At 37.6% G+C, this 27,846-nt stretch overlaps 2 protein-coding genes across 5 annotated transcripts; one reads left to right on the top strand and one right to left on the bottom strand.

Moving 5' to 3' along the window:
* Positions 1 to 1,292: 1,292 nt before the first annotated feature.
* fbp1b (fructose-1,6-bisphosphatase 1b) lies at positions 1,293 to 5,519 on the bottom strand. Its single transcript, XM_017427517.3, has 8 exons — positions 5,285 to 5,519; positions 4,772 to 4,934; positions 4,603 to 4,695; positions 2,836 to 2,976; positions 2,591 to 2,728; positions 2,378 to 2,497; positions 1,603 to 1,792; positions 1,293 to 1,502 (listed from the first exon to the last, which is right to left on the bottom strand). The coding sequence occupies exons 1-7, from the start codon at positions 5,452 to 5,454 to the stop codon at positions 1,604 to 1,606; spliced, it is 1,014 nt and encodes a 337-aa protein (XP_017283006.1). The 5' UTR covers positions 5,455 to 5,519; the 3' UTR covers positions 1,293 to 1,502; position 1,603.
* A 3,230-nt stretch (positions 5,520 to 8,749) lies between these two features.
* On the top strand, positions 8,750 to 26,908 carry LOC108242586 (KN motif and ankyrin repeat domain-containing protein 1). Of its 4 annotated transcripts, none has more exons than XR_003039634.2 (11): positions 8,750 to 8,921; positions 13,520 to 16,021; positions 17,177 to 17,329; positions 17,887 to 17,992; positions 18,089 to 18,244; positions 19,016 to 19,103; positions 19,684 to 19,903; positions 22,690 to 22,832; positions 24,020 to 24,224; positions 24,807 to 24,902; positions 25,027 to 25,062. XR_003039634.2 is itself a non-coding variant. In XM_037979597.1 (11 exons), exons 1-11 carry the CDS (start codon positions 8,879 to 8,881, stop codon positions 25,063 to 25,065), a joined length of 3,744 nt encoding a protein of 1,247 aa, XP_037835525.1. In that variant the 5' UTR covers positions 8,751 to 8,878; the 3' UTR covers positions 25,066 to 26,908. The 4 variants fall into 4 exon arrangements, 3 of the variants coding, with proteins under 3 accessions (XP_037835525.1, XP_024864168.1, XP_017282999.1); XM_037979597.1 differs by having other exon boundaries at positions 8,751 to 8,921; positions 19,687 to 19,903; positions 24,020 to 24,220; positions 25,027 to 26,908; XM_025008400.2 differs by having other exon boundaries at positions 8,752 to 8,921; positions 24,020 to 24,220; positions 25,027 to 26,908.
* Positions 26,909 to 27,846: the final 938 nt, after the last annotated feature.

The following is a 27,846-nucleotide window of genomic DNA, read 5'->3' on the forward strand; positions in this document are numbered from 1 at the left end:
CTCGGCTCTGTTTTTAGAAAGCATGGCATTTCATTCCACTGCTATGCTGATGATTGCCAGATCTATTTTCCCTTGGCACAAAATAATACAGTCCAGCAACTTACACACTGTCTTAACAATATTAAAGCATGGTTTTCTTTTAATTTCCTTAGTCTTAATGAGAACAAGACAGAAGTTATGTTGTTTGGACTGAGTTGCTGTTCCTCTCAAAGTGTAGATCTTGGCTCACTGTCATTTTATCTCAAGGACTGTGTCACCAATCTGGAGGTTAAATTTGACTCTGATTTTAAATTTGAAAAACAGATCAGCAGTGTTGTTCAGAAATATTTTTATCAGCTTTGTCAAATATCAAAGGTCAAACCAATCCTAACAAGATCTGACCTTGAGAAATTAATCTACGCTTTTATTACAGCTCGTCTTGATTATTGTAATGCACTGTATGTAGGCATTAGCCAGACCTCTCTAGCCCGTCTGCAGCTTGTTTAGAACTCTGCTGCTCACCTGTTATATTGTGTTGTTTAAGTGTTGCCTTTATTTTTTGAGCAGTGTAATAAATAGGAGTCTATTATAGTTGTCGGTCAGAAAAATATTTCATAAACAACTGGACAGTTTTTAATGACACTCTCACTGGATGTACAGCTACAACTCATTAACTTCTGGAGTCAATCTAATTTAAGATGTTCAGATGTGTTTGGGATAACTACTGTCCTGTTTGAAAAAAAAACCTAAAAGATAATTACAATATTAACCAATTTATTTATAATATTTTATTTACTACATTTACTTGCTTAGTTTTAAATATTCTTATTTACTCAGGTTTCCTACTGCAAGCCATAAGGATTGATTCATTTATTTACTGCAAGTCAAAAAGTGTTAGTGTGTGTCTGTTCAAGACCCTGAACCTCGCTTGTCCACTTTTGCTGATCATGTGCGCTCTGAAACCTATAGACTAGAAAGTTGTGTATATTGTATGAAAATTATATGAGTACTGTTCATTTAACAGACTGCTATTAAAGCTGCAGAGATGAAAATTTCAAAGTTCAATTTTGTAGAGCTGCTGGTAAAGACATAAAAAAAGCTTAGGTGTTAGTGATTTTGTTAAAGAGACAACAACACCAAAAATTTTGTGGCCTACTATTTCTAAACCTTTCACTTGTGGCTTGTTAGATTGCTACAATAAAAATCAGAATAATGTAATTTTCATCATAAGAATAAACTTATTTTTTATGTAGACAGGAACAATACACACACACACACACACACATTGAACTTTTTTTATTCATTCACACAGATTCTTCCAATTAGTCTTTATTTAAAAATACAGATAAGTCTTTGAAAATGGCACACAACAAAAAAATGGGATTTGCAGTGAAAAGCAGAATTTATGAATCCAGTGAAGGTTCTGTTTCATCATCGTCAGTGCAGCACAGGGAACAAGTAACAACCAGGATGAATATCCACACTGTCAGTACTGGTTTATGTTTCTCACCACTGGACTTGACCTGCTAAGTAAAAATAATTTTTTTAAAAAAGTCAAAACGACAAAAATGTTTGCGTTTATTGTCCTGATAGTCGGCAAGCTGAGTGTTGAGAGCTGAGTACCTCATTTGTTGTGCTTCTTGAAGATGGAGATGTACTCTTTCACATCATCAGGGGATCCCAGGACCACTGGGACTCTCTGGTGGATGGTGGTGGGCTGGATGTCCAGAATGTTTTCTGATCCTGTGGTGGCGATGCCCCCTGCCTGCTCCACGATGAAGGCCATGGGGTTGCACTCATAAAGCAGCCTCAGCTGGAATACAGAACATATTGAAGACCTATATCACCTCCCTCCTTTCATGGCAGAATTTTACACTGAGATTATCTTGAGATCATGTTAAAAAATTACAGAGATGTGGGTTGGTTCAAACCTTAAAAATAACATTATATGTGATGTTACTCGATATTATGAGACTTTGTGCAATGTGTAGTTCTTAAAGTATGTGCTGACTAGGGTTCTTACCTACTACCACACCAAATCTATAAAATTGGCTCAGTTATAGACATTTTGTGTTCTCTAAGTTCACTTAGCTGTGGCAGCCATCTTGAATTTGGCTGTGTCCAAAAGTTAATCAGTTGTAGATGTACATTCAGTGATTACTTTCTGAGAGTGTTTTAAAATTCATTCAGTTGCAAAAGAGATATTTTGCTAACAGACAGAATAATGATGGCACAAACAAGGGCAAAAACATTATTGGCCACCTTTTACCTATGGGCAGTAGGCAATACAAAGTTGTCACATTATAAAAAATAGATGTGATAAGTAGAGTTTAATGCCAACTTAACATAGTGTATCTGTTCAAAAAAGAACATATATTTAGATTTATCACTTCCTCACCTTGCCTTTTGGACTCTTGACATTAGCAGGATATAAAAAGATTCCTCCGTACACCAAAGTTCGGTGAACATCTGCTACCATCGAACCAATATATCGACTTCCATATGCAGCAGAACCATCCTGAATGCAAAGACAACTAAGACTTATTATTCCTGTTCATAATAATTTGAACCTAAAATAATTTGCCTTCAAACAACATTTTCTTATCTTTACTTCTGGGAATTTCTTCTTTTGTAGGTACTCTGTTACATCTGGATGAAACTGTTGTGCATATCCCTCATTCAGACTGTAGATTTTTCCCTTCTTCTTAATCTTCACATCTCGATCCACCAGGATGAATTCACCAATCGCCTAAAGAAACCAACACACAGGTAACACAATACAGCCAAATTTACCTTGGTATAAATTAACCAGCACTTTATGTGATGTCATCAGGTCTAGTAAATTGTTGATCTTACTGGGTCCAGCATGAAGCAGTTCACCCCCTGACCAGTGGAGAGGACCATCATGGTGGCGCTGCCGTACAGAGCATAACCAGCTGCTACGATGTTCCTGCCAGGCTGCAGGGCATCCTTCTCACATGGCTCCCCGCTTGTAGTCTGCCATAGTGTTGAAAAAAAAATGTTTAGAAACAGATTACCCATGAGATGCAATTGAACTCTCTTAATGTTTATTAGAGAAATACTCTGTGGCCTGAAAAATATTCTTCAAACATTTTCTACTAACATGTAGATTTTTCACAGAGGATGTGCTAATAACAATGATGATTGCAAATATTCATACAAACACACCATGAAAAGACATTCACATTTAAAGAGAATTTTTAAGCAATGCACCAATTGGTATCATTAAAATTGTCGATGGACAGCAGAGTGTTAAGTGTCATGTTAATATGGCAAAGACTTGAGACATAACAAACCCTAGTTATCACCTGAAAGACAGGCGATTTTGCATTTGTTTGCCTGTTAGCAAAATATCTCATAAACTACTGGACGGATTTCAATCAGACTATCAGGAAATACTTATTGGATGTGTATCTGTGACTAATCAGCTTTTGCACTCAGTCCAACTACAGCTACAGCTAATCAACCATAGCAAACACAAAACTGGCTGTAACTCAGTCAAATGTACATAAACTGAGCTAAAGTTTCATATGGTAGTAGCTGTGAGTCACCCCAACACATAGATTGGGCACAACAGATATTTGTTCAAAATGTTGACATGCAAGGTGATGCATTCTTTTAAAGAATGCTACTTTAATTTATTGTTGAGAGCCTTTTTTTGTAAAAAAAAAAAAAAAAAAAAAAAAAAAAATTTTTTTTTTTATTTTGAAGTTTTACAGGAAACGTCTTCTGGTAATTTCAGAATTTTAAGGTAAGGGGACACACTAGTCCTGTTGTCACACTGCAGGATATTAATTAGTTAATAAAATTAATAAATAGTTCCTTAGTCCAAGAGTGTCCATTGACATTTATTAGATGTAAAGTTTGGTTAAAATGGCCTAGCATGGCACAGTTTTGAACTAAGATAATTTTTGATTGAGAAATGTTATAGATATCTGAGTCAAGTCTTGAAGATGCAAGATCTTGCATAAACTGTTAGCTATGAAAGTATGTCTTAGGGATGGCTTTCATTTACTACCGCATCAAACCGTAGCACAATATTTGTAAAATAAACTGAGTTATAGCCATTTTTGGTTGGCTAAAACTGATTTACTGTCATTGCCATTGCTATTTTGAATTCAATTGACTTCAAAAGTTAACTGCTTGTAGATGTAGGTCTAATGATTACTTTCTGGGTATTTAATCAAAATTCACCCAGTGGTTCATAAGATATTTTGCTAAAAGATAGACAAGGTCGACTCCAGCAGGTAATGTGAAAGTTTTATGCAAAGATATTGTGCAATGTGTAGCATCTGGAGTAGGTGTTGTGAATGACTCTCAGCTCCTATCACACCAAATTTTAGCTTTATATCTCTAAAAGTGACTTCATCATAACCATCTTGAATTGGGATAACTTCAAAAGTTAACCATTTGTAAATGTGCACCAATTGATTACTTTCTGTGAGATTCATTATAATCTGTCCAGTGGTTTTGGTAACAAACAGACAAATGAACACAGGCAATAATGCCTGCCTTTGGCGTTTTGGGGGTCATGAAAAAATATCACAGCTGTGTACTCATGAACAATAAACAAATGTAACATACAGCATCAGAGTGACTGACCTTTCTATAGACAGCAAAAATTGTTCCGATGGAGACAAGACAGTCAATGTTGGAAGATCCGTCCAACGGATCAAAGCACACAATGTATTTTCCCTGTGTGATTAAGAAGAAACAGTTGATAAGGCTAATCAGATACGCACAATCACACACTGTGTAGAGTTACACATACTCTCTTATCTGGTTCCACAATGATGGCTTTCTCATCTTCCTCTGAGACCAGCACACAGGAGGTGAAGGAGGACTTGATCATGTTGATGACCAGGTCATTGGACAGGACATCCAGCTTCTTCACCTGGTCCCCCGTCACATTGGTGCTTCCAGCAATGCCATATCTTCCGCAGAGGAAACAGAAGCACAGTTAGGCTTTTCAGATAGAGTAAAACCTTTTCAGCCCAATTTCTATCTCAAAACACAAATATAAAAGGAAGAAAAAACACTAGCAGTCCTGCACTAATGGCCTTAAAAACCTATTATCATCCTGACCTCTGATCTGGGGAGGTTGTGCACACAGAGGTTACCTTTGCCCGGGGGCCCAGTTTAAAAGGGACGCTGTTTGTCATGCTTCACTGCATGAATGGTTCATTAAATAATACTAACAGTCCATCATCTATTTGATTAAACTTGCAAAACTAAAATAAATGCATGCACAGTTTTGTGAGAATAAATAACAAATAGTACTCACAGGTTAGCGATCCCAGCCTTCCTGACAGCAGTAGATATGGCTTTAACGGCTGTGCAGATGGAGTTGAGCAGAGTTGTTAGTTCACCAGTTCCCTGGGCCTTCCTGCCCTCCTCCAGAACAAACCTGGTCAGGGTCAGTACGTTGGTGTCAAAGGCTCCTTTGTCAGACATTTTGCTGGCTGGGACCAGGACTGAATGCAGGAAGTGACTGAGGTAAGAGTGTCTCCAAAGTAAAGAGTGGACTCTAGAACAGAGATAGATGTTAGAGGGGCGTGCAGCTCGTCCAGCCAATCACATGTGTTGTTTCTAACAGGTAGGGGTTGATTTGGTCACAGTCTGTGACTGCGGGTTTAAAAGAGCAAAGTTCAAAGATAGTAGAGAATTTCTTTTAAAAGCTTCAGCCTGATTTACTCATTTTAATCAATGAACTGTATAGATTATTTTCATGCTTTTAATTAAGTTAAGTTCTACAAAATAATTTAAATGAGTTTTTAGTCGAAGCAATATTCATTGTCCACCACTGAAAGGTGCAAGGCAAAAGGGCAATGAAGTTTTTTGCCAGAGTCTCTGTGTGTATGTATTTATTTTTCTGTTAGTAAAATATCCCACTGGACAAATTTATTGTCCTTTTCCAAAACTATCAATCGTTCTTTATACTACAGATTATACCCGGGGGAAGCCACTTCCTGCCTGTATGGACTCCCCAAAATACATAAGGAAGGTGATTTGATTTGAACAACAGGACAAACTTCACTCCAGATCAGATCTGCACCCTGCTGGACCTCTGCCTTTCCACCCCTTAGTTCAAGTTTAATGACAGTTTTTACAGACAGAAGCATGGTTGTGCCATGGGATCTCCAGTGTCATCGATTGTGGCTAACCTCTACATGGAGGAAGTGGAGCAGAGAGCCCTGAACTCCTTTGAGGGAACTACACCAAGCCATTGGTTCAGATATGTGGACGATGCCTGGGTCAAAATCCAAGCTAAAGAAGTTGAAGCCTTCACCAGACACATCAACTCAGTCGACAACAACATCAAGTTTACCAGAGAAGATGCCTACCACAATAAGCTGCCTTTTTTTCCTGTCTGGTTCACACAGTAAGAGAGGACAGTCTCAACATTGAAGTCTACAGGAAACCAACCCACACAGATCAGTACCTTCTGTTTGACTCTCACCACCCTCTGGAACACAAACTCTGTTATCACAACTCTAGAGCATCAGGCTGAACACATCCCCACAAAGACAGAAGGGAAGGAAAAGGAACAGAAGCACATCAAAAAAGCTCTCCAAACATGTGGGTATCCCAATTGGGCTTTTGTCAAGTCAGCTAGGAAATCCACTAAACACACCACGGAACAGAACAAGGAGAGGANCGTTGCTGGAGTATCCGAGAAACTCAGAAGGATTTTCTCCAAACACAACATCCCAGTACATTTCAAACCCAACAAGACTCTCAGGCAGAGGCTGGTCCACCCTAAGGACAAAACACCCAAACCAAAACTGAGCAGAGTGGTAAATGCAGTTCAGTGCAGCGAAGAATGTTCAGACCTTTATATTAGAGAGACCAAACAACCTCTCCACAGACGCATGGCTCAACACAGGAGAGCCACCTCTTCTGGACAGGACTAGAGGTTCATCTACACCTCAAGGATAAGGGACACTCCTTTGAGGATCAAAATGTTCATATTTTGGACCAGGAAGACAGATGGTTTGAGAGGGGGGTAAAGGAAGCCATCTATGTGAAAAGGGGGAAACCAACATTAAACAGAAGAGGAGGTCTCAGATTCCAGCTTTCAAAAACATATAATGGAGCTTTAGGCCTGATACCCAGTCAGTTTCACTCCAATCAGGACCTGCATTCATGTGACCAGAGTGGCCCATCAGTGAGTCAGACAAACAAGGACCCTAATGAGCCTCTATTGTTAGGAGAGCGAGAACAGTTTGCAAGCAATCCAGCTTACATCACATCTCAGCTTTAAAAGCTCAACTCCACACTCTATTTCTGAACTGAGAAAGCTCCTCGGATGAGAACTACGTCTTCAACTACAGAACAGAAGTCCAGTTGTTTTTGTTTTTTAATCTTTTTTGAATTCTCCTGTAATTATTTACCATTGGATTCCACCGCCGCTTCTCGCCTGCATCTCCCTGTAAGAAACCAACTCCTCCTCCACCTGCTGAGTCTTACCATTCTTGTTGGCAATCAAATACTCACCTGTCCTCCATTCCAGATCCGGTCCCGTTGTCCCTCCTGCACTGTAAATAAGGATCACTTACCTTTTATTCAGTCTCCTGAGTCTGTCTGTCACCCAGCTGCTTGCCTTTGACTATTTTAGTAGAACGTGACACATATAAAGGTCCATCTATGCTCAGCACACATGTATAATTCAGAATTGGAAATTTCTGCTTGATTTACCTTTGAAAATGCTTAAAGATGCATGATCCAAGACAAGTTTAAAGTTCAAACATTAAGCATCATTGTTCCTCTTTACTGTACTTCATTTTATTTTAAATTTATTTTTATAATTAATTTTAATTTATTTCTACATTTACTGATAAAGCTATATTTGCAAGACTACAAACAGCCTCTTTCATAAAATGTGGTGGTGCACTGTGTCTGTTGGAATATTTATGTTAATTATTTGTCACAAACATGAAAAAGTAAAAGGATTTTACATGGTTTAAGGAATTATTCAACTAACAATATATTTTTACACAAAACAGCTTTGAGGTCAGTTTTAAAGCATAAAACTGAAGTTAAACTTAGAGCTTAAGCAGAAACTAGTAACTGGTGATAACTACTAGCATCAGCTGACGCGTGATTGTTGTCTTCATGTTAATGAGCCCAGTTTATTTACACACAAGAGTGTGAGCAATGGTATTTACTCAAAAAAACTTTTACTATAATGTTCAATATATTTTCAAAATCTATTTTAAACAAATAGCTTAAAAACACAGCTTATTTTTTTTGCAAACATATTTTAATAACAAAATAAAACAAAACTTGATACAAGTATTTAGTGTGTCCACAAGATGTCGCTGTTCAGCTCAATGCCATTGGTTATAGGCGAAATATTTGGAATAATAATAATATTTATTATTATTTATTTTCTTTAATTTAGACCTGCTGGATTATTAGGATTATTTTCTACTTTATTTTAGATTAGACAACAAATTGTTTCTTGCATGAAAAAAACATTTCTTTAACAACTATCAATAAAGGTGAAATAACAATAATAAAGACTACAATTTTTTAGACTTATTTTAAAGCCTTTCGTTTTTCAAACGGCCAACCAAATTTCCTATTAAAAGGCATTTAATTTAGTTCATCGAGGAGCATTAGTGCATTTTATATGAGATAATGTGATGAATATTTTACTGAGGGCACTTCTCCCCTAACTGAACGAGCCAAGCTCCTGGCGCATGCGCAAAGCCCGACTCTAGTTCTCAAGTCTTCAGATGTGACGTTTGAAAAGTAAATGCATGAAAGGAAAGAAGAAGTGACAAGCTGCGCTGCGTCCGCGCTCATGAATTACTGGACGTGGTTTTAGTTAACAGGGAAACTGTTTAACGTTGTTTTTAAACTCTTTTCCATCATGTTAACAAATTGTAGGCGTCTATGTTTTTTCTGCTACGCAGGTGAGTGATCCCTCCCCCATCAGCTAAGATGTTTCAAAGGTGTTCAGTTCAAAAACAGGAAGGCATGAAATCTGTATAAGAAATCAAGGTGTGCTTCGTTTTATTCAGTATTTCAGAGGTAGCTCCTGCAGCCTGTTTGTTTGCTGATAATGGCCACAAGGTGTCAGGTTTAAGCAGCGTTTTTTTCGGCTCCTTGTACTTTTCATCACGACAGAATTCTACAGTTTTAATGACACAAAGTCTGGTCTTTGGGCGAAAACTATAATATATTAACATCCCCGCTGTTTTTAATGCACTGTTATAAACAGAAACGGCCCTACACTCATGGTACTGTTTTTGTATTTATGAAAATGACATTATGAAAAATAACATTTGTTTAGAAGTTGAAATGTTTTTTTTTTGTTTTGTTTTGTTTTTTTTTTTGTTAAATCCAACTGCATCAAAACTAAATATTCAAATAATGACAACATTTAAAGGGATAGTTCAGCCTTTTTGAGGTGTGGCTCTGTGAAAAGGTTGTGAACAGTGAATATCTTACTTGTTGTAGATAGCTCTTAGAAAAACCTAAGTTTGGAGAAAAAGAGGATAGTTTTGACCTGGCACTTCCAAAGCAGATCTCTTGTCGTCTTAAAGCATGTGAAATCTTCAAACTTTCAAAGTGGTTCGCACTTTACTTTACATTGGTGTCAGTTTTACATTACACAGTTATTTCAGCGGAAATATAAACTTCCTTCTGGAAGGGCCTCAAGATGGACCACAAGTGCTACAGCTAGCTGCTTCTGCCGCTAATAGCACTTGCAAATGACCATAAAATTCCACAGAAGTATCTGTCTAATGTGAAACTGGTGAAGATGTAAAAGTTCATAATACAACCGAAACTTGAAAAAGTAAAACTTTTGAGATTTTAGCTGTTTTAAGACAACAGCAGTCCACAACTATAGTACATTTTTACTATAGCTGTACTAAATCTGTATACTGTACTATACTGTACTAGATCATAGCACTAAATGCTATTTCTCGAAACTGAGGTTATTCTAGGAGCCATCTACAACAGGTAAGATATTAATTGCTCTTTCTTTTGCACAGAACGCCACTTTACAATGTCCAAACTGTCCCCATAAGACATAGTTACATTACAGTGTACTTCACAGTAACACTTTATTTTACTAACGCTTACCTGCCACTTTGTTTGTTATCTTGATTATGACCCGCTGCCAAAGTGCAAAAGGTGGGCAATAATGGGGTTTTTTGCCGACGCCCGGGCATGTTTCTGAGTCTGCCTGTCAGCAAAATCTCTCGAACCACAGGACATATTTTAATGAAACTCACAGAAATTATTCATTGGATGTAACCTCTGCAACTGATTCAAGATGGCCTCCACAGCTAAGCAACCTTAGCCAACACAGAAATGTCAGTTTTACAGATGTTGAGGTACGATTTGACGTGGTAATAACTGAGAGTCATTCACAACATGCACTCCATGCATGAGATTGTGCATGAAGCTACTTTTAAAGTTTGATCGAAATGGCTAGAACTCCCTCATTTCTCAGCATGAAATGATCTTTGTCTAACAGGGTTTCCCCCAGAAAAGAGGCTAAGCCCGGTGGTAGGTGGCCATTCGCCAACCGTGATTTAGTAAAAAAAAAAGATTAAAGTTGACAGGGAAGTTTTACAAAAACAATTTTTTTTTTGAAACAATTTTTTAAACAAAAATACAATTAAAATAAATGCTAATTGTTTGCACTTAATTTGAATCCTAATTTAAATCACATTTACAAATAAATTAAATTAACATAAATTAAAAAAGTGCAAACAAGTCATCAACACACGTCTCACGTCAAGGCTGGTGAATAACAACAGAGAACTCTGAAAAACAGAAAGCTGCTGTACTGTTCTGTGCTTTTTGTGGCACAGGCTGCATGTTGGATCAGTACGCAAAACATATCTTATGCTGAATTTAATAGCATCATTTTACTGGTAAACATGGATAATATTTTCACTAAGTACAAAACACGCTTACCATATTCGGTCTTGTAAAGCCACCCGCTGAATTTTTGCTCAACTAACCATTGTTGGTCAAACCTGCTCATTCGATGTTTATTGCTGTGGCTCTGACGACCTGCTAACTCCAGGTAGCTGAAGGTGGCTCGGCCTCAGGGCTCATTAGAATCATGCAGGGCTCTGCGCTGATACAGGCGAACCAGCTCCACTAGAGTAGCAATATCGTCCATTATGAATGGAGGGCGGCGTGCGCGGTCTGCACCAATTTATAAGAGGTGCATGACACGACACCGCGCGGGACTTTCGCACAGGGGTGGGGACAGCACGATTGCATCACTGTTGGCGCACGTACCCTCGAGCAGTGAGGTACATAAAGGTAGCGGTTTGGGGAAAAAAACGTGTATAAAAAATGACGTATTTATAATAAACAAGCGGAGCTTAGCCTGACGGCCCACCAGGCTTATAATACGCTGGGGGAAACCCTGTCTAAAATTCTGACAAGAAAGGCAGCAGGCTCCTCAGATGTGATTCATATGACTCACGGTGTCATATGAGCACAAGGAAAAGTGGACATCAATGCAGTTCAAAGATCATTTTTCACTTTTTTTCCCTCCACATATTTTATTCATAAAACACTCATTACTTTATGCTCTAGGAAGTGTGAAAAGTAAACTGGGTGAGTTTGCTGCTGAAGCTGCTTACTGATGAGAAATTGATATGGCATGGTGCTGCAGCAGGTCAGTGTTGTGCAGTGAGGCTTGGCCTTTTCCTGAGTGCAGTTTTGCAGAATGAACTATAATGTGGCACAGCTGGGTGTTGTATTTCTGATATGCAAGCAATGTAAGGTTAGCTGGTATTGACTGATGGAACTGGGCTTGTAGAGAGAAAAGGATTAATAGGAAGCAAGACCTTGCATGAAAAGACAAACATTTGGGATGTGAAGCAAACCTAAATTGTTGTTTTTTTTTTCCTTTTATTGACAGAGTTTTGATTAGATTGAAAGGAACCATTCTTTTCTGATGCTTTCTGAAACATGGCTCAAAGCAGTTACATCCTGAGAAATGTGTCAGGTAACTATTATTGATATTATGCTAATAACCATAACATTACATTAACATTACAACTTGTAATAAAATATGTTTTTGCATGTTCTGCACAAAACAGTTCTAACCTATTTTTTTAAAGCATGTTAAATTATCAGTTTTAGTCTAAACTTATAAAGAAGCTAAGTTTTTCACAAGTGGCTGATGTTACCATTTAAATATAGACTAAATGAATACCAATGAACTGTTTCAATCAGTTGCTCTACTTTTTTCTTTTTGCTTTTTTTTACTTGCTGGCCAAAATATTCAGATGGATGTCTGTGGTTAAACAACCTGCCAAGAGAATGGTTGAGAATTTACAGGGAGAGTTGCAGCGTAATTATAGAGTGCCTTCAGTCTATGTAGAGAAACGTACCGTTTGGGGAAAAAGTGGCTGCTCAAAACAGTGTCTGCGAGTGGAAAGTCCTCCTCTGTCCCTCCTCCTTTGGAGGAAAAGCTGAGAGATTATAGTCAGAAGCATTTGAGGTGAAGGAAGACTTTAGACTGAATAGAAATATTCACTGAGGAACATATACTGAGGTAAGAATAAAAAAATAAAACTGTAAAACTAGAATATAGGAGAAAAGAGAAAAGAGTACTAGATTGTGTTTAAAATGTATGAATAGGATGTTCAGAACTTGTTTATATTTTCAACATTGATGTGTTTAGATTTATAGTAAATTTTAAACTAAATGAATTCTTTATCACATACTGTATGTGCTTTTTTCTTCTTTTTTATACAATTGTACTTGTGTAAGGCTTGTATCTCACCAGGCTGACTGATGGAGACTAGTTGGTGCAAAAGAAAAGAAAGGAAATGGGCAAATTTTCAGTTTCAGTCTCACTTAATTGTGACTGAAGTGTTTGCGACCAGCGAGTGGTACAGACGCATTTTGAGCAGCAAATTTTTGAACAACCACAATCCATTTTTGTCTGTGCGACTTGCAAATCTGTAGTTTAGGTCATGCACATTATTTTGTCGCCCACATCATACCCACTTTGCCAAATGCCTCCATGATGATGCCTCATGACAGAATTTAATTTACTGGAGTATTTTTTATGAAAATAGGCAGATTTGGGCTGATACTAATTATATTTAAAAATAATTATTTATTTAGCGTGGTTTTTAGACTGAGACATTTGGGGCTGTAGTCTAAGATGTTTTCTGTCATACAAAAAACTTCCAGGTATCAAAATACAACTTTAGCAGTCTAGAATTTACAAAAACAAAATTGAGAAGGCATCAAACTGAGTTTAAGATGCCTGCTACAATTCTGTGACAATTTTGAGAAAACATTTGCTGCACAAATTATTTGAACTTCTTCAAAATTCAAGCAATACAACTGTGAGCCTCTGTGATACACAATAGGTCATTTAAAACCCTTGAAATGTTTCAAGACATTTTGGAGACTCTTGCAAAAGCCGTTTGCCAACTGGCCCCTTCAACAGCTGCATCCCAGTGAGATACTACTCTAAGAATGTAAAATTAAATCTTTTCCTCTGTTGGTCCAACAGGTCAAAACACTGAGGAGTACATTCCAAACTACTCAGGGATTGATTATATGTATCAGCTGGATTTGGACAATAACCAAAACGGCATCACCATTAAGCGACTAAGCCTGAAAAGGAGGCCCAGAGTGGCTCTCAATAATGGGGAAAAACCACAAAGTGGCTTGTGGAAGTCTGCAGAGTCTTTGTCATTATCTGGAAGTGATGATACAAGATCTATGGGCATGTATTCTGTATCAAAAGGTAAACCTCCTCTTCCTCCATCACACAGTTCTTTATTGGACAGCAAACCTTCCAAGATTGAAATTCCTGGCACCTCTCAGAAACTTCCTGAGTCAATGCCTAGACAGCCTGAAAGATATCAACCTTCACAAAAACAAAATCCTGTGACAGAACAGACAACCATGGAGACCCACAAAAACTTCAGTCAAGATGTCGCAAGCCGGTGCCCACCTCAGCCCCTTCCCCGTCGTCGACTGGCTAGCTTTGGAGGTATGAGTACCCCTGGATCACTTTCACCCTTCACTGGCCTGGGTGCCTATAATCAGAACAACAATGGGAACAAGCCTGCTGCTGATATGAGTGCCCATCTCAGCTCATCCTTAGGAAGTAGAGGCAGTACTGGCTCCCTGAAAATGAGCCCACAAAGTTCTGGCAGATCTACTCCAGTTACAAGCCTTGGGTCGATGCAGCTTCAGCATGTTCGTGACCAGATGGTGGTAGCTCTAGAAAAGCTGAAGGAGCTAGAGGAACAGGTAAAGATCATTCCTATCCTCCAGGTAAAAATCTCTGTCCTTCAGGAAGAAAAGAGGCAACTGGTTTTTCAGCTAAAAAACCAGAGCGGCAATGAGGATATGACCTGGAAAAGACCACATGGTGCAGAACAGTCTGACTCTGAGAATAGGGTGAGCACAGATCCCGAACTTAAAGATGTTGGGAAAGATGACTGTACTGACTTTAGAGAGTTCAAGAAACTATTGGAGGAAATGCAGGCATTGGAAAGAACCATCAAAAATAGGCAATTGCAAGTATGTAATGAAAAAGGCCATAGCGCCTTGCAAAATAAGTTGACTAAGTCTGTTGCTGTCGGAACTGATGTAAGTGTGGATATGACTGTGTCTAAAACCTCTAAAGTAAACAAATATGCATTCACTGATCAGATAAAGACAAATTCCATTGCAACCGAAGTGACAGAGGTTAATCTTGGACTTTACTCAGAACAAGAGGCAGAGCTTGAAGCCCAGAGACTACTAAACAGTGCCCTAAGGGAGAAAATTTGCCAGTTAGAAGCAGAGTTGAAAGAATCAGCTCTCCAAACTGAGTTGACTCATTTGAAACTGGAACTTTACACTGCAGGAGCCAGGAACCGAGTTGACAAGGCCTGTTTAGCTAGGCCATTCACTGTCAGCATGGGCACAGAAACAAAGCTGTCCTCAAACAGCCAGGGGGTAGGTAACCACATAGAGTTTCGAGATGCCAGCACAGGAGAGACAATACAGGTCAAAAGTGTGGGAGTATCTTGTGAGCCTACGATGAAGAACATTTGCATTGGCCCAGATGTGCCCAACAACCACTGGGAGATCAGGGAGCGAGTGGAGACCAGAGAAAAGGCTGTGGGGATCCAAGCTTCCACCAGAACACAAGGAACTGTGACAGAGATAAAGCTGTGCGATGCAGAATGCAACACAGAAGAACCAGTAGAGAATCTAGAGTGTAAGAAAGAAAAGATTAAGTGTCAATCAATGATTCATGGGGATTATTCTATCAACATGACTATTTGTGAGGCAAAGCAAAAGGTTTCCCAAGGTTTTTCCTCCGACTTGTTTAAAGGAGTTGATCTGGGAATCATGGCAACACCCCAAACAGCTTCACAACTCACCAACACTGTATCCAGTTCAGTGTCTCGTTTTACCAACACTAGCCAAGCCTTCAGCAACAATTCCAGTACAAATACACTTCTCAATAAACAAGACAAGCACACCAACACCACTCACACCTTCACTCGGACAGTGTCTGTTGGCAACAGGATTCAAGGCTTCACGTGTACAACAGAAACCCGTTCAATTGGTGTAGATACTGCAAATCTAGCTGAAAGTATTTTAAAGCAAACACCAGAGCGAGGGAACAAGGTAACTCGAGACTGTGGTGTTGGATTCACAAGTATTTATGAGAATTTTCTGGTGGGACTGAAAACTCGGAATATGGCCTCTGGACCATCCCATCTTCCTGATCCCATCAAGACAAAGAGTGTAGGTGTTGGAGAAGGGAGGATACGGGATATTTCCATCTCATCTGATACGCCTAGTCAAAACTTCCAACATTCCACACAGTTCCAGTGGGATCTTGAGTTGAACCATTATATAGAGAAGATGCACAGGCTCTTAAAGGAGCATGGGGACCTCCTCACAGGGGAGTGTGACCATTTCAGCAGGCAGAAACCATTCTGTGAAACCAAAAGTGTGGCACAAGGACGGACAGAAAAACATCAGTTCACCTCTCAACCAACAGGTAACACTACATGTGTGTTCAAAATCCACATTGTAACTTAAGTTGTGGTCTTCTACTGAAGCTGAAAGAGGACATGTTTATGAATGTATTATTATTGCCCACCACTGAAAGACAAAAATCAGGAGATAATGTTTTTGCCTTCATTGGACTGATTTGAATTAAATCAATAATCATTTAATTGTTGGCTGTACCTCTACAACTGACTAACTTTTGGAGTCAGCCCAATTCAAGATGGCTGCCATACCTATTAAACTTTACTTTACTCAATCAGTTTTATAGACACTGAGCTAGAATTTGCTCTGGTTTTAGCTGAAAGCTATCCCCAACACACACTCTGAGCACACAACATTGTGCGACATCTTTGCCTAAAACTTTGGCAATTACCTGTTGAAGGAAGTCCTGTCTGTCTTTTAGCAAAGTATCTCATGTACCACTGAACAGATTTCAATAAAACCTTCTGAAAGTAATCAGTGTAAAATCACTCAGTGTTCATCTAGAACTGATTATGTTTTAGAGCCAATTCAATGCAAGATACCCAGCATTGCCAAATAACCTTTGAAAACACAAAAATAGCTCAGTCCAATGTACAGATATTGAGATAAATTTTTATATGGTAGTAGCTGGGAATCATTTATAAAATATTGTGAGTGTGAGATCTTGTAATACTGCCTGAAATTGAGCACAATGTTATTTTTAAGGTTTGATCAAAATGGTTTTAACTTAGTCATTTTTCCATATGAGATAACCTTTGTCTAAAACGCTGGTATGAAAAGTGTGTATAATTTGCATTTCTTCAAGGAATTTATTTATTTAGCTACTAAGTTACATTTCATGGAAATTTATCACTGTTTTCTCTGGTATTGTGTTTTAAATTACACCATTCTAGAGCATGGTGTAATTTAAAACCAAATTCCACCATACTTTAATGTTTGCCTGCTCTAAACATTTTTATGATTGGTTTGCTCAGTCATTAAAAAAGTATGTCACTATTCCTGTTCCAAGTCAAACAAATCTAAAAAAAACATCAGTTGCTCCTAAGTGCCATCAGAACCCTACCAGTTGTCTTCATTGTCCTTATTGTTTACTGGATGCATTGCATAAATCAGCCATGGCATGTTGATAAAATTAAAATATTGCCTTTTTATTCTCCTGCAGCCAACACCAACTTGCTTTCCATACCTGAACCTTTAGTTGTTTCCAGTAAGAGTGACAGCCAAAGTCCAGGAACCAACCAAAAGGATGGTAATGAGTCAGAGGTGAAAAAAATGATTAATATGTTAGAACAACAGTCAGCCTCCAGTCTGAAAGGTAAGCAAGCCTGTTTGTGTGTCTCAGACCATTTGGTTCAAATGTACTTAATACAGAAACTCAATAAATATATACTGGTAAGAAAGGTGTGTATGCAAATGAACTCTAGTTTAAAGATATTTTAAAATTAAATTTTTCTCTTTGAAAACACTCCCATGGCCCATTTTAAATTTGAACCTGGTTCAGAGGAAGTGGCGGCCTCTGGTTTGGCAATTTGACTTTCTGTGGGATACACTTGCAATGTTTGGAATGATTTCTGGGTTTGGAAGTTGCTTTGTGCCACATAGCACTTTGTGGTTCAGTGTCTAAAATTAAATGATTTTGTAGGAGGAACTGGTGTCTGAGAATGTGTTCAGCATTTGTCTTCGTTGACAGGGGATCTTATCACAGATTTATTTATTTTTTGGTTGGTTCTGCAGAGTTATCCAAAAAACATTTTTGGTGACAACAGCTGTAATTGTTGGGATGCAACAGGCTTAAAATAGAAAACATTTATTGGACTTTTTATTTTTATGCGAACACAGCCTTAAATCTAAGTGTTGGGTTATTATTTCTAGACAGATCGAATGTCTGTAAGCCGTGGTTAGTAATGAAGAAACGAGGTGGTGACCAGTGCTGTGGTAGCAACAGAAAAAGCATGAAGTTCATGAAGGTGACTACAGGGTAAGTATCATATTTACAGTGACATTTTACAGGTAAACATGTTGGATGTGATTAGAACATTCAGGCTCAGCCTGTTGGGTTGTGTTTTGACTTTAGATTGGACCCAATGTCAACCTATGAGCATGAGGAAGAACCAAGAAGAGGACATCAGACTTTTAGGAGTTCTTCTCAAGATGGGATTCAAGCAAAAAAGGGAAAAGATGGCTTCAAAAAGGGTCTAAAAGGAACTTCAAAATTAAATAGGCAACAGAGGTAATGTACTGCTGAAGCCATCTATGGTAGATTAGAATTACATGGAAAAAATAAAATCTGCTTTAAGCCAGACTGGGCTGTAACTATCAGAGACTAGCAGGCAAACAGCATTCACAGGGTGGTAGTAAAATTTCTCAAAATGTTTGTAAGAGTTCTCAGTTTCCTCACGAGTCACAGAAGCTTACAGTTTTGTTGCCTAAATGTTGAATATGTTCATAGAATTTGTGCAACAAATGTTTTCTCAAAATAGTCACAAAGTTGTTGCTGGCATCTCAATTTAGTTGCCATATTCTAGAGCACTAGAGCTGGATTTTGACACTTGCATGAGAGCTCTTTTATGACAAAACATCTGAAGCTGCAGCCTAGATGTTCTTTATGTCTTGGCATTATGTTAACATACACCTTTTATTGAGCTGGACACACTTATGACGATCAGTTAATCAATACTTTGACCAGCAGCACCAGGCTGACACTGAACCTCCTAAAACCTGTAGAACCTGTGGCTGGACTTAGTTGTTCTCACACAGCTTTTCCATTTTGGCTGTATTTTTGTTTAACAAATAATGACATAATGAAATCACATCATTTTTATTATGTCTCAATATGTAAAACCTAGAACTAAAAGAAGGTGAACTTTTTTCCTGCATGACTGAAAATAGTCTGTTTTTAAGGGATTGTTGCAATTAAATGCCTCACTGCATTAGTTTAATTATTCTGTGAATTTTTCACAAGCTCTTCAAGTCTGAACTCAATAGATTTGTCTTCCCTCAGATGTAAGTTAAGTGAAAAGATGTTTTCTGCCTGCCAAGCTCTAAAGATGCATCTGAGTGAGTCCACAGCTCTGTCCAGCAGAGAAATGGTACGTTTTCTTTTTTGTTTTCTCTTTGAGGATTGACATGTCTGCACTTGTGCACAAAAGCACATTTTATAGCGTCTTTCCCCTTCCATCCCTGGTGTGAGCTATAGGAGGGTGTGCTCAAGTCTATTATTTAAAAATATATATCTGGTAATCCAGATACAAGAAGAAAAGGGATGTGCCTGTTGTGTAGGTTAAAACTCAACCTTTTCTTAAACTTAGAAGCAACAACTTTTCTCAGCAAAAGAGAATATTTATAAATGTGCACCAAGACTTAAATTGTTTAAGTGCATTTTTGTTATTATTCTTAGTCTAATTTTTTTTTTTTTTTCATTTTTTTAAGATTTTGTTTATTGTGAGTCACTTCTTGATAATGCTTCTTTTTAGTCACATTCCTACAATATTTATTTACATTATTAGTGATAACATGTTCTAATTTTCATCATAGTCAGTGTTTCCCTGCAAAAAGATTTATGGCTGCTTGTAAACTATGTGTGTATGTGTGTGTGTATGTGTGTGGGTGCGTGTGTGTGTGTGTGTGTGTGTGTGTGTGTTACATGCAATATTTGTTTCTCCTTCGTAGCAGGACTGTCTGTACGACCTCCAACAGGAGTGGTTCTCCGTGTCCAGCCACAGGTCAGCAGCTCCTGACATTGTAGGGGCTTACTTATCTACGTTTCGACAGATTTCACCCTCAGTGTTGCAGTACGTCACCAACATGGCCGATGGCAATGGAAACACGGCGCTACACTACAGCGTTTCTCACTCCAACTTTGGTGTTGTTAAAAAACTGCTTGATGCAGGTACAAAAATCTTTGAAATTTTTTGGAAAAGGCGTTTTTTGTTTTGTATCTTAGGTCCTTGTTTTGGGGTAAAAATTCTATATGTAAAGGTTTAATCTTTGTCTTAGGTTGCCTTGAAACATAAATTAATTTTTAGAAAAGAATAGAATCATCTTTTATGTGACTGTATGGCTTGTTTACAATACAAATGGGAGAGCCTTCCTACTTTGATGCATCTGCAACTTCTCAAAAATAAGGCCAAGGTTTCCTTGAATGAAGGCAAATTGCCTGCCACCTTTCAAACCAGGGTTTTGTACTATGATCATCTTATGTTGAGAAATGTAAAAGTTGTAGCCACTTTGGTCAAACACTGAAAATGACGTTATGGGTGATGTCATGCAATTTTTTTTTACATCTCGTGCAATCGGTTAGTGCTCAGAGTATGTGTAGGCGATGAGGCTCAGATACTACCAGAGGTGTAAAGAAATTACATTTACTCGCTTTGCTGCAATTGAGTAATAATTTTGTGTACTTTGTACTTTTTAGGTAAGTATTTAATTATATTCTTTTACTTGTACGTGAGTATGTTTTGTTTCAAGTATTGTACTTAGATACAGTTAAAATCCCATCTGTTACTAAGTAAAAAAATATAAGCATGTAAATTAAACGAAGGAGAAAAAAAGCACACCGTAAGCTCCTGCAGTGACCGATCTGTTCCTCACCAGTAAGCCAGCGTATATACCAGCTAGAAGTGATGACGAACTGCGAAGAAGGAGTTTGACTTTAAATAAAGTCATAGAGATTGTGTACAAACCCTGCCCACTCAGCGGGCCACTTTGTCTGCCAGAGCGGATTAAAACTGAGCAGACGTACGCTTGTTGACACATCACCTGTTAACTGGCGGGCAGCTAAAGCTCCACCCCAAATTCTGTTGAAGTTGAACTAAAGATATTCCTGGAGCTCCTGCCCATGTTTAGGAGTCACTTTGGCTACGAGTTAAAGGAAGAAAACTGCTCATTTAGCTCAGAGAGACTCAGACTTTCAACCTGTGGTGGTGAGTTTAAAACATATTTGTTTGTTTTATAAGTTAAAACAAGGCTTTCTTAGTTTAATAGGAAGCTTTGTGAAAATTAGTCAGACATCAGTGGCTGACACTGCTAATGCTGGTTTTGTTCTGTAGTAGCTGGTAACTAGTTAAGTTAATGATATAACCTGACGTGATCATAAACAGAGAGCATCATTTACTCCCAAACTTACTTCTAAAAACATGTCAGAGAATCAAGTGGAAAGATCATGGTCTAAATATAACATACAGCCTGATGAAAACTAATACTATTGAAGATAACTAGAAGGAATTTATTTATTTGATAACTGTAATTTCAGTCTCTTTATGTCAGCAGAACTGCATGGCAGGGATTTAATTTTTTTTTTTTAAAGTTATGTTGGGAAACAATGTCCCAGTAAAATTATCAGTCATTATAGTTTGATTTGAAATATTTTTATTAACAAGCAGATCAACTCACCAGCTGTCTGAATGTTGGAGTGATCGTCCAGTTATATTAAAGAGGCTGTATGATCAGTTTAAATTACGGTTCTGATAATAATATCTTGCACAATGAACACATTTTTTTTACGGTAGCTTAACAAAAGACTGCATAGTGGGAAAATGTAGGCTTTTGAGTGGATTCAAGTTTTCCAGCATATTTTTCACATTTACTGAGAATTATGGGAGTGAAAGAAATAGTTCTTGTCAGATAGAATAATTTTACCTAAACTTAAAATTCACAAGCTCTATTTATTAGATTATATTTAAAATGAAAATATATCCTTGAATACAAAAACACCAACATAAATGTAGTGAACTGAGTAAATTTAAGATAACAGAGAAACTTTTAAATTTGTCTTTAAAATCTTACAGCAGCGGGTATAACCATGATGATATACACATATAAACTCCGAAACTCATCACCTGATCTAAAACAGCAGGTGATGAGTTCAGTCTCTGTTGCTATGGTGATTTAACCAGACTCAAAGAAATTCTCCCCTGTGATTCTGAAAACTCAGACTTTTAACTCATCATTGCAGCTAACCTGTTAACCTGACTTTATAGTTCAGCCCTCTGGTAATCCTCTGACCTGCACCAGAACCTCATGACACATGAGCTGCTTTTTAATAGAAGTCTGATATATATTCATACCTTTCACTGATTTAAAAGTCATGTTTACATGTTTTTATGCCTCTGTGAGCAAAAACTGTCTCACTGAAGCCACAAGAATTAGCTGAACAAAACCCAGAGCAGAAGGTCATTTAAGAGTATTTCTACCAGTTGCTTTGTTATTGAATAAGTTGAAAATAAGTGGGATGGTCTGTACTAAAATGACAATTTATTCTCTTTAAGTGTTTCCGTTATCATGTTTGAACATGTTTTATTTTGTAAATCCATATTAAACTATGAGGCTTTTAATTTAAGAGCTTGTTTGATATATTTTGCTAACAGACAAACAGGGCTGACTCCAACAGTTAATACTAAAGTTTTAAGCAGAGATGTTGGGGATGACTCTGCCTCACCACATTTTAGCTCAGTGTCTGTAAAACTGACTGAACCGTAATGTTGAATGAGATGAAATTTTCAAGTTTTGACTAAAACAACTCTAACTCCATCCTGTCTCAGATGATTTCAGTTTAAAACTCTGGCATAAAAAGCAGCAGGTGATATTTATTCCTTTAAGGTATGTAATATATGATGCTTTTCTTGAAAAAAAAATTTTTTTCATGGTTGTTGTTTTTTTTTACCTCTGTTACTGCAGATGTGTGCAACGTGAACCAACAGAACACGGCAGGTTACACTCCCATCATGCTGGCTGCCCTGGCAGCTGTGGATAATCCAGAGGACCTGAGAATTATTGCGCAGCTCTTTGCAAAAGGAGACGTTAATGCCAAGGCCAGCCAGGTGACTGATACAACTCTTGTGAATCCATTGTGTACTTGGTAAATGAAAAAGTTACAGATGAAGGTTTAATATCACAAAAAGATTTTTACCAGCCTTGCAATGCGAAAATGTGATTTTGTGCAGGTCTTTAGTGGGTGTTTAGACTCTTCATGAGCCAAATTTTAGCATATTCCTTTCTTAATAATGTCATTCATTTAAAATTCCTTTCTTAATAATGTCCTTCATTTAAACCTGAGTTTGTATTGGTTCATAATTAAAGCTTTATTGTTAACGTGGCTAAAGCTTGAAGTAAACCGGTAACTGACTGATTTCTATCAGTGGGAAAAGCCCTGCCAGCCTTTAGGACAGGACTCCATTCACATCTACACAGACACAGTAAAGTAAAATTAACACAATTAAAGCCATGTGCCCCTCAGAGCTTTAAGGCTAATGGGAATGTAGATAGGTAAAACATGCATAAAATCTCAGTTTGATATTAGAAAAGTTTTATTCTCATGCTCCACTGATCAATGTTCTGACAAGAAGATTAATGGGAAACAAAATGCAAAAATAAAATAAGTTCATTTTAAAAAACTGCCTTTTTCAACCTATATTTATTACCTGCCTCCAAAGGCATTAATGGTGTTTTTATCTATTTGTTTGTTAGTTTGACTGTTAGCATAATGTCTCATGAATCACTGATCCTATTTTAATAAAACTGTCAGAAAATAGTCATTGGGACATACATCTACAACTTATTAACTTTTGGAGTCAACCTAATTCAAGATGGCCACCACAACCAATCAGCCTTAGCCAACACAAAAATGGCTGAAACATAGGCACTTTTACAGATATTGAGCTAAAATGGGTGTAGTTGTAGCTGAGACTCTTTCCCAGTGCATGCTCAATGCGTTAATACATTTCATAGTATCACATGAGCTTGATCATAATGTAATTTACAAGGTTTCACCAAAATAGTTATAACCTTTTTTTCAGCATAAGCTGTTTTTACTTTTAAAGACATACTCAATAGATAGTGTACTCAATAATTATAGTATCTAATGAATAAACTCAGAAAGTGTGACTTTTCACATTATGTCTGCATCAACATTGAATATCCAGTAGATTTCCATACTTCAGTCCTAAAAATTGTATGCTCAGCATGGTTGGGCCCATTGTGTGTTGACCTTCGCCCCTTTTCTGTCCAGGCTGGTCAGACTGCTCTCATGCTATCTGTGAGCCACGGCAGAATGGACATGGTGCAGGCACTCCTGGCTCAGGGGGCAGAGGTTAACATCCAGGATGATGAAGGCTCCACAGCGCTGATGTGTGCAAGCGAGCACGGCCACACTGACATCGTTAAACTTCTGCTGGCTCAGCCAGACTGTGATGCCACTCTGACTGACAGTGTATGTGAGTTATTATCACTCGCTGACATGAAAGGCGGGCAATCATGTAATTCCCAGTGTCTGGGTGTGACTTTTTTTCCCTCTTTCTGTTAGCAAAATATCTCAAAAACTACAGAACAAATTTTAACAAAGCTTTTAGAAAGTAGTTTCTAGATGTGCATCTACAACTGATTAACTCTTAAAGTCATCTCGATTCAACTAATTTACCTTAGAATACACAAAAACGATTTTAGCACAGTCACTTTTAGATATTGAGCAAAACTTTGGTTGTGATGGTAACTGACAGTCATCCCCATCACATACTCCAAGCACTAACAGATAAATATGCACCAGCAGGCCATATGCATTCTTTCAACTAATGCTACAGCTCTGGCAGCTTCTTAACCAACTCTGAACATGGTGACTTACAGCTTAAAAACAGAAACTTCTAACTTTGTAGGAGACATTGTATTAAAATGTCTAAAATGTAAAGTACTTGTATCAGGAAAATGTAGTGTTAGAAGTTTTGGATGACTTAAATTATAATGCTTTTTTGTGAGTTTCTAATTTAAAGTGTTTTATTATCTTTTGTGTCATGTGCTAACAGGATGACAGCTCAGCTCTGTCCATTGCATTAGAGGCAGGACACAATGACATCGCACTGCTCCTTTATGCTCATGCCAACTTCTCCAGACACTCAGGGGTATGTTTTGACTAATAAAATGATGAATATATTTCTGTGGTTTAGATTTAAATGCTAACACATAAACTAAATGTATACAAACTAACTTGCTCCAACATTTTGTTTTGTTTGTGCATGTTGACAGGCAGTTGCTCGACACAGTGGCAGGTTTCTCTCTTCCTGAAGGAGGAAGGAATATCTTTGGATCGGACCATGTACCAAAACATGATTGGGTGTCTTCTGAATCCTGTTTATTAGGGGGTTTACTATCGAAGCCCTCACAATAATCTGACCATAGTCCTGATTCTGCAAATGTTGCCAGTGTTTTTCCAACTTTATGCATGTTAGTATAATATCTGCAAAAATCAGTAGGAGTATATCAGTATGCCAGAGTAGTCTACACTTCTTTCATCAAGACTATAAATCCTGTTATTGTAGTTATCAACCTTTTTTCCTTGAACTATTTTTTTTTCTGAAAAAACAAACAAACAATAAAATTTAGAGGATTTTGTATCTCTTGTTATTGTTATGCGTAAAACCTGTTGTATATTGAGAATTTTCCTCTATACTGGTATGAAACACAGTGCATAAGTTTTGGATATGTTAAATTTTGTCACTTTACGCTAGTGATGGAATGGGTTATAATAAAAAGATTTGAACCTTTCAGTTCCCTTGTCTCGTTGGGGACGTGCGTTGTTCAGTTCAGCGCATGTGCCAAAAAGCTTTGCGCCAGTAACTAGGGCCCTATGTTTTCCCACCAAGAATAAAATGAGGACAGATTCACAGAATTGGACGTTGAAGGTGGGATTTAATGTAAAATACGGAATGTCACAGGATCTGGGTTTATCTAAGTCTGCTTCAGTCTGTGTGATGTAACGTGATTGAGACGTGAGTTTATTAAAGATTTTGCAGGTTTATGAGTGGAATAAAATTTTCTGCTGTAAAAAATAATAATGTTAACTTCATTTTGGTGAAGCATTGCCATCACAACATAAGGCTGAAGAACAATCAGTGAAAAAAATGAGTTGTCAACAAAACAATAGATACAATGCCAGTGTACTGATCATCATTATTTTCATTATCAGTAAGTCAAATAGGACAAAGTTCCAATGATATTTATTGTAATGATTATGAAATCTAGAGGGAATTTTACATTTGAAGCACTTGTATTTTACCAAAAGAAGGACTGTACGTCCTCTCATATAAATATGTCAGAGCTTTAAGAGCCCATTTTCCCCTTATATTTTCTCAGTCTTTGTAAGAACCATCAATGTTAACATTTTAATAAATGTAGCCTATGAGTTTCAGTCAGTTCAGACCTTGTGTGATGAACATCTACAAAAGCCCTTAAAGGTTTCAGTAACTATGTATTTTAGTATCATAAAAATTCTGTTAAGATTCTGTTAAGATTTGACAATGAATAACTATTTATGTTCTAAGCAAATGTGTAAATGCTGGTTTCTGTATACTTGATGGATGATATTTCTGTTTTCAAAATAGGTTAATTTTTTTTTTTTTTTTTTAAAAACAGAAGTAAGAAAAAGTCTAACTAAAAGCCATGACTCCAAAAACCACACCAAACTGTTGATTTTGTTAACCGACCCACTCCTTCTTAACAAACAAACAGCTTTCAGTAACGCATTATTAGAGATTTTGAAGTTCAGGCGCTAAATTCAAAAAACATGTCAAAATGTTAACAGAAAAACTATGATACAAAACATAATCCTGCATTTGTAGTTTTAATACTTTTTTTCTAATAGGTTATTGTGTTTTTCTGTTCAATGTTTTTTTTTATCTCAAGGCTTTGAAATTGATGGCATGTAAAATGACATTTCATTGTGGGACTTGTACATCTTTTTATGTCAAATGTAATTTAATGATCAACCAAATTTTCAAATTTTTAAGCATGAAACCACAGCCACATTAATTATTATTCACTTTTGTTTAATGAACAATTGTTAGTTTGTGCATTCATTGGATCTGTAAAAAAATATCTGATATTTAATTAAACTTGTGAAAAAATACAAGTTCTTGATGTGATTTGTTTTTGTTTTAGCACTTTAAAAACTTTAAAATGCTCAGTCTTTGATAAATGTTTAATACCTTTTGAGAGATTAACATTAACAAAGCTAGGCAACGCAGTGGTTAGTGGTTTATGGTTAGAGCTGTCACCACACAGCAGGAAGGTCGCAGGTTCGCCTCCCGGTGGTTCTGGGTGGAGTTTGCATGTTCTCCCTGAGCATGTGTGGGATTTCTCTGGGTACTCTGGTTTCATCCCACAGACCGAAAACATGTGTCCATAGATGTGAATGTGAATGATTGTTTGTCTAGTTTGTCTCTATGTGTCCCTGTGGGGGACTTGTGACCTGTCCAGGGTGTACCCCACCTCTTGCATAATAACTGCTGGAGATAGGCACCAGCTTCCCATTACCTGGAAAGGAAAAAGCAGTTAAGGAGGGTGGATGGATGGAGTTCACATTGAACAATAGTCAGTTTCAGTATTTTCTTACACTTTTTCTGGATAACTCAATTTATAGTCTTATTTCAGTTGACCCCTCTTTCCCTGGAGTTGCCATCTTTACTAGGTGGAGGGGCTTATTTACCTCCCTGATGTTAGAGGCTAAATTTTGGGGGGCAACAACAGATGTACAGGGAAGGAAGTGACTGAGACTGGGAGGAACAGCCTCCATAATTTGATTCTGAGTGGAGTTTTGTAGCAGAACTTTTTTGCATGGCATTGATTGTCCATAGCAAACACCATGTTCAAGCATTAGTGTACCAGCCCAATTTGGGCTGGTATCTCAAGGTGCAGTCATAGAGAGGAGAGTTTCAGGTTCTGAAATCTCAGGATGTCATCTCTGCTTTTTCCAGATGATGTGATTCTGTTGACACCTTCCAGCCATGAACTCTAGTGGGCACAGAAGGAGTTTGCAGCTGAGTGTAAAGAGGCTGAGATGAACCAGCT

The sequence above is a fragment of the Kryptolebias marmoratus genome, linkage group LG14, assembly GCF_001649575.2.
Source record: "Kryptolebias marmoratus isolate JLee-2015 linkage group LG14, ASM164957v2, whole genome shotgun sequence".
In the NCBI taxonomy this organism is placed as follows: Eukaryota; Metazoa; Chordata; class Actinopteri; order Cyprinodontiformes; family Rivulidae; genus Kryptolebias; species Kryptolebias marmoratus.

Bases quoted from the DNA above. Each gene is read 5' to 3' on its own strand.
- LOC108242586 (XM_025008400.2), top strand. From the start codon at position 8,879: ATGTTAACAAATTGTAGGCGTCTATGTTTTTTCTGCTACGCAG. The intron at 22,833-24,019 runs GTGACTGATACA...TTTTCTGTCCAG, and splicing joins TTAATGCCAAGGCCAGCCAG to GCTGGTCAGACTGCTCTCAT. The intron at 24,903-25,026 runs GTATGTTTTGAC...GCATGTTGACAG, and splicing joins ACTTCTCCAGACACTCAGGG to GCAGTTGCTCGACACAGTGG.
- fbp1b (XM_017427517.3), bottom strand. From the start codon at position 5,454: ATGTCTGACAAAGGAGCCTTTGACACCAACGTACTGACCCTGACCAGG. The intron at 4,696-4,771 runs GTATGTGTAACT...TTAATCACACAG, and splicing joins TTGTGGAACCAGATAAGAGA to GGAAAATACATTGTGTGCTT. The intron at 2,729-2,835 runs GTAAGATCAACA...TGGTTTCTTTAG, and splicing joins ACTGCTTCATGCTGGACCCA to GCGATTGGTGAATTCATCCT.